Consider the following 10,697-nt stretch of genomic DNA (forward strand, 5'->3'; position numbering starts at 1 on the left):
GCACCACCTCCTGGAGCAGTCGGCGGACATGGCGACCGCGCTGCTGGCGGGCGAGAAGCTGCGGGAACTCATCCTGCCGGGCGCCCAGGACGACAAGGCGGGCGCGCTGGCCGCGCTGCTGCTGCAGCTGAAGCTGGAGCTGCCGTTCGACCGCGTGGTCACCATCGGCACGGTGCTCGTCCCCATCCTGCTGGTCACCCTGGTCTTCACCAAGAACTTCGCAGGTGAGGCGGGACGCGGGCGGGCGTCCGCTCTCGGCCACCGCGCGCTCCGTTCCGCCAGAGCCGCGCGCCCCACTGCGCCCGGCGGCCTGGCTGGCGACTGCAGACCGCGGCCGGGGGTCTCCCGCCGGGGCCCCTCCCCGCCTCGGGTTTGCTCGTGTCTTTGTTGTTTTCCCTCCCGTCCGCAGCCTGAGATGGACCGCGGGGGGGCAATGAGCCCCTAGGGGTGGCCTGTAGAATGCCATGTCCAAAGGGGACATGGAGGGCGGGTGGGCCGGTCAGAGAGCAGCAGCCCAGGGTCAGGGCCAGAGAAGGGCCTTATCGGTGTGGAGTGTGGGATTCAGGGAGGCCGGGGGCACAGAGGCCATGGGACAGGCGGCTGGACTGGCCCCCGTCCAGCAGAGGGCTTCATCCTCTCTCCTGGCCCCGGGAGCCTCTGAGGGCTTAGTGGGTGAGGCTTGTGGTGCACTCTGGGGGAGCATGTGTCAGTGGCCGTTCGATACAGGACACACCAGCCCCAAAGGGCAAGGAGGCAACCCCGCTAAGTGCTCAGGCCCCAGGGAACTGAAGCGTGAGCTCCTGAGGCTGCGGGGTGGGGGCACGGGTGCAGGCGAGCAGCTGGAGGCCAGGAAGCGGCCGCATCCACACACCCCAGCTCCGTGTGCAGGCCCAGGTGTCCAGGGCCTTTGTCCCACAGGCATTGGCCACTCCTGCAGGCCCTTTCCAGAAACCTCTGCAGACTTGTCACCTTTCAGGAGTCCCTAGTGACCAGGTGATGCCTGACCTGGGGGTGGGTGCCTGGGCAGAGGAGGCCCTCTGACAGCTACCCTCAGGTACTACCGCCGGGACACGCCGGGACACGCAGACACTCGGGCACAGTGCACTTGCAGGAGGGCCTGGACACCCAGGTCCTGTCAGGGGGACCTCACCCATGCACACTGACACACCGCTGGCCACAGGGCTGGCACCAGCATTGAATGAGCAGAGGCAGGCCAGGGGCAACCCCAACCGGCAACACGTAGGAGTCCTTTCGTCATGCAGGCACAGTACAGCACGTGTGTCACAGGCACTCAGATGCGGAGTACGGACCTACTAAGTGTCACACACGCAGTAGGACGTCAAGTCATGGGCTCTCAGATACAGAGTGCGGACCTGGTCAGTGTCACAGAGACGTGTGGTAGGATGTCAAGTCACAAGTGCTCAGATATAGGGTGTGGACCCACTAAGCATCACAGACACAGTGGGACAAGTGATGGGCTCTCAGATACAGGGTGTGGACCCACTAAGCGTCACAGACACGCACAGTGGGACATTGAGTCACAGGCACTCAGATATGGGGTGTGGACGCACTCTTTGTCACAAGTGCACTCAGTGGGACGTTGAGTCACAGGTGCTGAGGTACCGAGTGCAGCCTCACTCATGGTGCACAGATGCGCACAGTAGCACGTCAGGTATGGGATGTGGATCCACTCAGCATCACAGATGCACACAGTGGGGCCCAGATCTTCTCAGTGTCACAGTGGGACACCGAGTCACAGGTGCTTGATTACAGGCCACAGACCCACTCAGTGTCACAGATGTGCACAGAAGGGCATCTGTTACAGACACATGCGACGGGGTTTGGAGTCATAGGTGCTTGGTCACAGGGCACAGACCCGCTCAGTGTCACAGATGCGCATAGTAGGGCATCTGTTACACACATGCGACAGGGTTTGGAGTCACAGGTGCTTGGTTACAGGGCACAGACCCACTCAGTGTCACAGATGTGCATAGTGGAGCATCTGTGACAGACATGTGCGGCAGGGTGTCGAGTGACAGGTGCTTGGTTACAGGGCACAGACCTGCTCAGTGTCATAGATGTGCCTAGTAGGGCATCTGTTATAGGCACGTGCGATGGGGTGTCGAGTGACAGGTGCTTGGTCACGGGGCACAGACCCACTCAGTGTCACAGATGCGCACAGTGGGACATCTGTTACAGACACGTGCAGTGGGGTGCCAAGTCCCAGGCACTTGGCTGTGGGGCACAGACCCACTCGGTGTCACAGACGCTTGTAGTGGGGCATTTGCAACAGACATGTGATGGGGTGCCGAGTCACAGGCACGTGGTTATGGGGCACAGACCTGCTCAGCGTCACAGATGCACACAGTGGGATGGACTCAGTTGTGAGCTCACACACCCATCCGTCCCCTCAGTGGCTCTTGAAACACGCCCGATCTCTGATACTCCGCACTGGTCCAGGCACTGGCTCCCAGAAGCGTGTGGGGTCCCACCCCACACCTGCACTCCTCCTGGGCCTGAAGCACACAGGGTACAGGAGGGGGGCGTCTCTTGACCTTCAGAGAGAGGGCTGCTGCTTTCGGAAGAGTGGGCTGCCACAGGGATTGGAGATGAGGCCCACATGGGACCCTGAGATCACTAGATAAGGGGTGTACGTGGGTCAGGAAGGGGCTGCTAGGCATGGGTGCCAGGGCCTGTTCTCTTGTTTCTACGCCCAGGAAGGCAGGGCGGTGGGACTTGGTGCCTTCAGCAGGCAAAGTGTGGGCACTGACCAGATGCCCCGGTGGCCTCCAACTCCTCATCGCCTTGCTGTGTGCCCTCAGGCAGGACACATGACCTCTCTGTGCCCTGGTTTTCTCCATTAAGCAAGGGTGGAAATAACACTGTCACCTCTCAGGGTTATGGTGAGGGCCACTGGGCTGGTGTGTGTACCAGGCCCCGGCCCCATGTATTGTACCTTATCTGTTTCAGAGCTAACCCTCCCCCAGGCACAGGGGCAGCCTCCAAACCAGCTGAGCTCTGGGTGGCACGTCCCCGATCCTGGGGGGGGGGGGCTCTAGGCAAGTGGGGAGTCCTGATGACTTCTGTCCTAAAGAAGTCAGGTGATGGTGCCCCCCACACCTGGACCAGCTCAGCCATGGAAGGAGGGAGACAGGCCCCCAGAGCAGAGGAAGGAGGAGAGCTGAAGAATCCCCCAAATTCCTTGGAGCCACCTGCCCACCAGTGGAGGCGGCTGAACAGGCAGCAGGACTTCCACACTAAGATGGGCTAGGGAGAAAGGCCTGGCCGTCCACTTCTGAAAATTGGCCGGTGAAGCCCCATGGAACACGGGGATCCCCCCCAGAACCCCACGGGTCACGGTGGTCCCACTCAGAACCCCACGGGTCACGGTGGTCCCACCCAGAACCCCACAGATCACCAGGGTCCCACCCAGAACTGGCCCTGGAGTCAGCACAGGACAGGCAGTGTTTCACCCTGACTGTTACACTCAGGGTCCCCGTGAATGGAGCTAACAACAATAGGGCCCCTGAAGGTAGGGGCTGGGAGAGGACCAAGGACTGCTTTTTCCTAAAATAGCCAGGTCATGGGGTCCCAGTTCTCCGGGCAGCTGCTGTCATTGTAGTGTTGCCCCTGGTGTGGGTTCTCGCAGCTGAGTCCCTTCCTTTGCCAGAGAGGACAGAAAAGAGGCAGATGTTCAGGACTGCAGGCTGCAGGCAGCCCAGCGCCCCATGGCCAGGCTAACAGAGCTCGGGTGCACGAACTGCCGCAGTCCAGAACCTCAGCCTTCTAGAAATGTGGCCCTGGACTTGTGGCCGGGCTCCATCCATCCGACTGTCCCATGAAGGCATCTCCACAGTCTTAAGAAGAGGGTTTGTCCTGGAGCAGACGGTCCAGCCCAGACAGCGCTGGCCCCTTGGCCACCCAACCCTCCTCGAGCAGGGTTCCTGCTCTTGGGCACAAGCCACAGGGGGGCTCCTGACCCTGTTTCACCCTTACCCCCAACACTCAGCCCCTCTGGGTCACGGTCCATGCAGGTGGACCATGCCAGGCCTGTGGATGGATCACCTGGCCCCATCATTGTCTGCACCAGGCCTGTGGGCAGCCACCCAGCCCCATCCTTGTTTGCGTCAGGCCTGTGGATGGATCATTGGACCCCGTCAGTGTCTATGTCAGACCTGTGGGCAGGTCATCTGACCCCATCAGCATCTGTGCTAGGCCTGTGGGTGGGTCACCAGGCCCCATCGTTGTCCACGCCAGGCCTGTGGATGGCTCATTGGACCCCATCAGTGTCTATGCCAGGCCTGTGGGTGGGTCACCTGGCCCCATCAGCATCTGTGCTAGGCCTGTGGGCCTTCATCAGGCCCCATCATTGTCCGCGCCAGGCCTGTGGATGGATCATTGGACCCCATCAGTGTCTATGCCAGGCCTGTGGGCGGGTCACCAGGCCCCATCGTTGTCCACGCCAGGCCTGTGGATGGATCATTGGACCCCATCAGTGTCTATGCCAGGCCTGTGGGCGGGTCACCTGGCCCCATCAGCGTCTGTGCTAGGCCTGTGGGCCTTCATCAGGCCCCGTCGGTGTCTGCACCAGGCCTGTGGATGGCCACCCCGGCCCCATCGGCGTCGGCACGAGGCCTGTGGGCAGGTCATCAGGCCCCATCGGCATCTGCACCAGGCCTGTGGGCAGGTCATCAGGCCCCATCGGTGTCTGAACCAGGCCTGTGGATGGGTCCCCTGGCCCCATCAGCATCTGCGCCAGGCCTATGGATGGCCACCCAGATCCCATCATCCTTGGAGCCAGGCCTGTGGACGGGTCCCCTGGCCCCATCAGCGTCTGACTCTGGCCTGTGGATGGCCACCCCGGCCCCATCATCATCTGCACCAGGCCTGTGGACAGGTCACCGAGCCCTATCAGTGTCTGTGCCAAGCCCGTGGATGGGTCACTGGGCCCTGTCAACATCTGTGCCAGGCCTCTGGACTGGCCACCCCAGCCCCATTGTCGTCTGCACCAGGCCTGTGGACAGACCACCCGGCTTCACCAACCTACCTGGATAACCCAGCACATGTCCCAGGATTGAGAGTAGCCTCCTCGGGGCATCGGTCAGCCCCTTGCACCCTCGGCCTATCACCCTATGCGAGGGGTTGGACCTTCGTGCAGGGAGGGGAGCCCAAGGAGGTGGCTAGGAACGCATCTGCAGGAGAGGGGTGCCCACTGGCCAGAGGAACTGCCTCGGCAGAGCCCGGGGGCTGTCCTAGCCCCCCGTGTGTGTGTGGCGGGGGGTCTCAGGCCGGACTGTGCTGCTGGAGGGAGCGTGGAAGGAGGGTGGGATAGCAGCTGCATGCCTGGAAGGGCACGGGGTGCATCTCTCTGCAGGCTGGACAGGAGGGCAGGGCTGGACGGCAGGATGGGGCCTCCAGGTGGGGCTGGTGGGGGACAGGAGCCCACAGGACAGCAGGCAGCCATGCAGGCCAAGCTGCGTGTAGGCCTGGGGGTGTTCAGAGTCCCCGCCATGCACTTGTCCCAGAGCCCAGGTCACTGCTCTGTGGCCTTGTCTCAGATTCCCCGCCCCTCCTGCATCATGAAGTCCCCTGAGGGGTGACCCCGTGTGCAGGCAGTGATGGGCCTCCAGTGCCCCAGGACCTCTGTGCCAGAAGGGCTGGGGCTGCAGGGCGGCTTCTCCTGGGCTGCCTGGGGTCTCCCACCAGGCCCTCCCTGGGGACTTCCAAGGAGATGCGGAGGCCCGTGGCAGGGCTCCTTCGTCTGCTCCTTGCTCCCCCTCCAGAGCTGGGCCCAGGACCACAGATCCTGGCAGCACCGCTAAGCCTCCCGCACTCCAGGCCTCCGTGCCCGGGGCTGTCACTGGGGCCACCTGCAGCATTGTCTCGGCCCAGCAGGTGTCTGTGTGTCCCTTGATGGTGCTGTTTCCTGGTGCTGCTCTCAGCAGCCCTGTTGGATGTGTCCATGGGCCCTCCGGGTTGAGCCTCTCACCTGCAGTGAGAAGCTGTATTCCCTTCTCAACCATTCTCAACTGGGCAGACAAGGAGACTGAGGGTCAGAGTGGCAGAGTTGAGATTGGTCCTGTCTGCTGCCACCGCCCCCAAATAAAAGCAGCAGAGATGACGGCAGGGAGCAAAGGGGGGCTCTTGGGGCTCCTCCCCCAGAGCTCCCACACCCATCCTTGTCAAGGCAGCAGACCAGGTACCGCTCCAGCAGTCACAGGCACACCTCGTGCCCGCGTCCACCCAGTGTCCCTGCGACGTTCACCGTCAGGGACAGGCCGTCTTGTGCCCAGAGTCAGGGAGCCCTCCTTCCGGTCCTTCTGGGCTGCCCTGGGGGTCCCGGGCCCTGTGCTGCTGGCCGGGCCCACCCAGGGGACAAACCTGTCGCTGTTCTTTTCCCCCAGAGAGAAGAGTGCTGGGCCCTTGTTTGGCTCCCGGGACGGCTGTGAGGACAGAAATAAGTGAATAAATGCTACTTTCTCACCGAGAGAGCTGGCTCTCTTGCCTTTTCCATCCCGCCCTTCTCCAGGTCACTGGTCCCCAACCCCTGTCCTCATTGGGGCCACTGGTACCAGGTGTCCCCTCCCAAGGCCTCTCTTGTCCCCGCCCCATGCTGTGGCCAGGCCCAGGTGTGTGGACCAAGATGGCAGCTTCCTCATGGTCCCCTCCCTCCTCCAGCCTCTGCCCCCACCACCCACCCTGCCCGAGTCCTGTATGGCCCGCCCGCTCGCCCCTGTCCCACATGCTCCATGACTTCCAGCACCCTCAAGATAGAGTCCTGATCCCAGTCTGCTGCTCCCACTGTGCCATGGTTGGTGCCCGCTAGGTCTGAGTGAGCGTGGGACCCGAGGGGCTCACTACTATGCTGGGGCCGGGGTAGAGACGCCTGCGGGTGGTAAAGGGTGTATCCTCCCCTGGGGCCCTAAGCATCATCAGCAGTGACCACTGGCCCCCAAGCTGTGGCTAGGGGTGTCGTCAAATGCAGCTCTCTATGGACACTAAAGGGATCAGATGGGCCGCGGGATCAGATGGGCCGCGGGACAGACAGAGGGATAGATGGCCCATTGGTGCTCTGCTTCCTGGTCACCACTTCTGACGCCAAAGGGCTCAAACAGAGGCAGGGCCTGAGCAGACCCTGCCCTGTGCCTCCTTGGGCCGTGAGGAAGGAGGACCTGGCTGAGTGCGCTGCACTGTGGCTGGGGTCATTGTCGGCAGGCAGGGCTCTTGGGTGGGCAGGAAGTTTGATGATGACTTTTTTCTAGACACTGGCAAGAGGTTTCCACCATTCAGTGTTAGTGGGAAAACACCTCAGTCCACTTGGGGTGGACGTCCTTCCTCTTTCGGATCCAGGGGTCTCCCTTGCCCAGCCAGGGCTCAGGAGTCCTCCCTTGCCCTGACAGCAGGGCCCTTGGAGAGCCTTGTTTCTTGTCTTGGGAACACCCGGGCCAGCTGCCCTCTGCGGCAGCCCTGTGGCAAAGCTGACTGGCTGCGTGACAGCCACCTGCCCTGGTCCTCTCTGGGACTCCGTTTCCCCGTGCACCCCTGTGGTGGTCTGAGAAGGTCCAGAAGTGTGTGGGTCCTGGGCTTGGGAGGTGCTCCTGTCCCCCAGCTGCGCCGCCGCTGTGATGGGGACACCCAGGGTGAGACCCCTACACCTGCTGCCGGTGCAACATGGGGCACGAGTGGGAGGGGATGCAGGCGCTGTTGGGGCCGGGAGGGGGCTAGGGTACCCGGGGAGGGCTCTGAGCAGGAAGGTGGATGAGGCCCAGTCTGTGCCCATCCCTCTAAGGCCCGCTGTGGTCTCCCCCGCCAGTCCCCTTCTCCCTCACGCAGCCCCTCCCGTGGCTTCGCCCCTAGGCCCTTTCAAGCACCTAGCATGCCCCCTGCACCCCTTGGTCTTGCCCCCACCCGCCCCTCCAGTAGGCTGCCAGCCGCTCCCCACACCCATCGCAGTCTTTCTCTGGGTCCCGCCCCTACCCCTCCGTGGGCCCACCCCCAGCCTCCCAGGGTCCGGCCCCAGCCCCTCCCTGGTTTCTCTCCCCAGGCCCCCTCTGTGAGCCCCACCGCAGCCCCTCTCTGGGTCCCATCCCCAGTTCCCTTCCGCGGGCCTCCCCGGGCCCCGCCCTCAGCCCCACCCCTGGCCCGTCCCTAGCCTCTCCTTGGGCCCACCCCCAGCCTCCCTGGTCCGGTCCCCAGCTCTCCTCTGTGGGCCCGCCCCCAGCCCCACCTGAGCTCTGCCCCGGGCCCGCCCCAGCCCCTCCCCGAGCTTTGCCCCGCCTCTCCCTGCGCCCCGCCCCGGGCCCGCCCCCAGCCCGTGTCTCCTCTCTGCCCCCAGAGGAGCCCATTTACTGTTACACCCCGCACAACTTCACCCGCGACCAGGCGCTGTACGCCCGCGGCTACTGCTGGACGGAGCTGCGGGACGCGCTGCCCGGCGTGGACGCCAGCCTGTGGCCGTCGCTGTTCGAACACAAGTTCCTGCCCTACGCGCTGCTGGCCTTCGCCGCCATCATGTACGTGCCCGCGCTGGGCTGGGAGTTCCTGGCCTCCACGCGCCTCACCTCCGAGCTCAACTTCCTGCTGCAGGAGATTGACAACTGCTACCACCGCGCGGCCGAGGGCCGGGCGCCCAAGATCGAGAAGCAGATCCAGTCCAAGGGGCCCGGCATCACGGAGCGCGAGAAGCGGGAGATCATCGAGAACGCCGAGAAGGACAAGAGCCCCGAGCAGAACCTGTTCGAGAAGTACCTGGAGCGGCGCGGCCGCAGCAACTTCCTGGCCAAGCTCTACCTGGCGCGGCACGTGCTCATCCTGCTGCTCAGCGCCGTGCCCATCTCCTACCTGTGCACCTACTACGCCACCCAGAAGCAGAACGAGTTCACGTGCGCGCTGGGCGCCTCGCCCGACGGGCCGGCCGGCGGTGCCGGCGCGGGCCCGGCCGTGCGCGTCAGCTGCAAGCTGCCGTCGGTGCAGCTGCAGCGCATCATCGCGGGCGTGGACGTCGTCCTGCTGTGCGTAATGAACCTCATCATCCTGGTCAACCTCACGCACCTCTTCATCTTCCGCAAGAGCAACTTCATCTTCGACAAGCTGCACAAGGTGGGCATCAAGACGCGCCGCCAGTGGCGCCGCTCGCAGTTCTGCGACATCAACATCCTGGCCATGTTCTGCAACGAGAACCGCGACCACATCAAGTCGCTCAACCGGCTGGACTTCATCACCAACGAGAGCGACCTCATGTACGACAACGTGGTGCGCCAGCTGCTGGCCGCGCTGGCGCAGTCCAACCACGACGCCACGCCCACGGTGCGCGACTCGGGCATCCAGACGGTGGACCCCAGCGCCAACCCCGCCGAGGCCGACGGCTCCTCCGAGCCGCCCGTGGTCAAGCGGCCGCGCAAGAAGATGAAGTGGATCCCCACCAGCAATCCCCTGCCGCAGCCCTTCAAGGAGCAGCTGGCCATCATGCGCGTGGAGAACAGCAAGAGCGACAAGCCCAAGCCCGTGCGCAGGAAGACGGCCACCGACACGCTCATCGCGCCGCTGCTGGACGCGGGCGCCCGCGCCGCGCACCACTACAAGGGCGGCGGCGGAGACGCGGCCGCCTCCTCCGCGCCGCCCGCCGGCGCCGCCGCTGGGGACAAGAAGCACGCGCGGCACTTCTCCCTGGACGTGCACCCCTACATCCTGGGCACCAAGAAGCCCAAGCCCGAGGCCGCGCCCCCCGCCGCCCTGCCCGCCTCCCGGAGCCAGGAGGGCGGCTTCCTTTCGCAGGCAGAGGAGTGTGCGCTGGGCCTGGCGGCCGCCCCCACCAAAGGTGAGGCGCCGCAGCGGGGGTCGGGCGGCCGCAGAGCGCAGGGGAGGGAAGCCCACGTTCGCGCCGCGCGCGCTCGCGGACGGAGGTTCAGGGTTTGACTAGCTCCGTCAGCCCTGGTGGCGCAGCAGTTAAAGCATTCGGCTGCGGACCAAAAGGTCGGCGGTTCAAACCCACTCCGTGGGAGAAAGACAGGGGATTCAGCTTCCTAAAGATTGGTAGCGTTGGAAACCCTATCCTGTGGGCTCGCTATGAGTGGGAATACACTCACCATGGCGCTGGGTTTCAGCCACCATTGGAAGTGATGACTCAGGAAGGCGTGGAGGCCCCCAGGAGGTGGAGGAGGGCTGGCTGGGCGGTTTCCTCCGATCCCCCAGGCCCAGCCAGACCCTTCAGAAGGGACCCTGCGCTCAGGGCCCTGCAGGGCCGGGATTCAGCTGGGAGCCCCCGCCTGAGGGGCGGGGGTGGGCGTATGCAGTGTGTGATGGGCGGCCTGGGCCGGTGACCCACTGTGACACGTGTCCTTTGGCTCCTTCCAGATGTCCCGCTCTCTGAGAAGGATCTCTCCTTCCCAGCAGACCCCACCCGGCCGGGGCTCCCCTCCACTGGCCCCTTCCACGTCTGCTCGCCTCCCACAGCCCCCGCTGCAGCCCCGCTGTCTCCAGCCGGCCTGGGCAAGGCCGACCCCCTGACCATCCTGAGTCGCAACGCCACTCACCCCCTTCTCCACATCAACACGCTGTACGAGGCCCGGGAGGAAGAGGAAGGGGGGTCCCGTGCACCCCCGGACATGGGCGAGCTCATTGCTATCCCACCCCCCCAGCAGATCCTTATTGCCACCTTTGACGAGCCTAGGACAGTCGTGAGTACCGTGGAGTTTTGA

The 10,697-nt window shown here is 64.2% G+C and overlaps 1 protein-coding gene across 1 annotated transcript; it reads left to right on the forward strand.

Moving 5' to 3' along the window:
* The first annotated feature begins 7 nt into the window (after positions 1 to 7).
* On the forward strand, positions 8 to 10,697 carry PANX2 (pannexin 2). Its single transcript, XM_007954744.2, has 3 exons — positions 8 to 224; positions 8,336 to 9,817; positions 10,354 to 10,697. The coding sequence occupies exons 1-3, from the start codon at positions 29 to 31 to the stop codon at positions 10,695 to 10,697; spliced, it is 2,022 nt and encodes a 673-aa protein (XP_007952935.1). The 5' UTR covers positions 8 to 28.

The sequence above is a fragment of the Orycteropus afer genome, unplaced genomic scaffold (assembly GCF_000298275.1).
Source record: "Orycteropus afer afer isolate SDZICR_OR568_19922 unplaced genomic scaffold, OryAfe1.0 scaffold00471, whole genome shotgun sequence".
NCBI classification, from domain to species: Eukaryota; Metazoa; Chordata; class Mammalia; order Tubulidentata; family Orycteropodidae; genus Orycteropus; species Orycteropus afer.

Bases quoted from the DNA above. Each gene is read 5' to 3' on its own strand.
- PANX2 (XM_007954744.2), top strand. From the start codon at position 29: ATGGCGACCGCGCTGCTGGCGGGCGAGAAGCTGCGGGAACTCATCCTG. The intron at 225-8,335 runs GTGAGGCGGGAC...CTCTGCCCCCAG, and splicing joins CTTCACCAAGAACTTCGCAG to AGGAGCCCATTTACTGTTAC. The intron at 9,818-10,353 runs GTGAGGCGCCGC...GGCTCCTTCCAG, and splicing joins GGCGGCCGCCCCCACCAAAG to ATGTCCCGCTCTCTGAGAAG.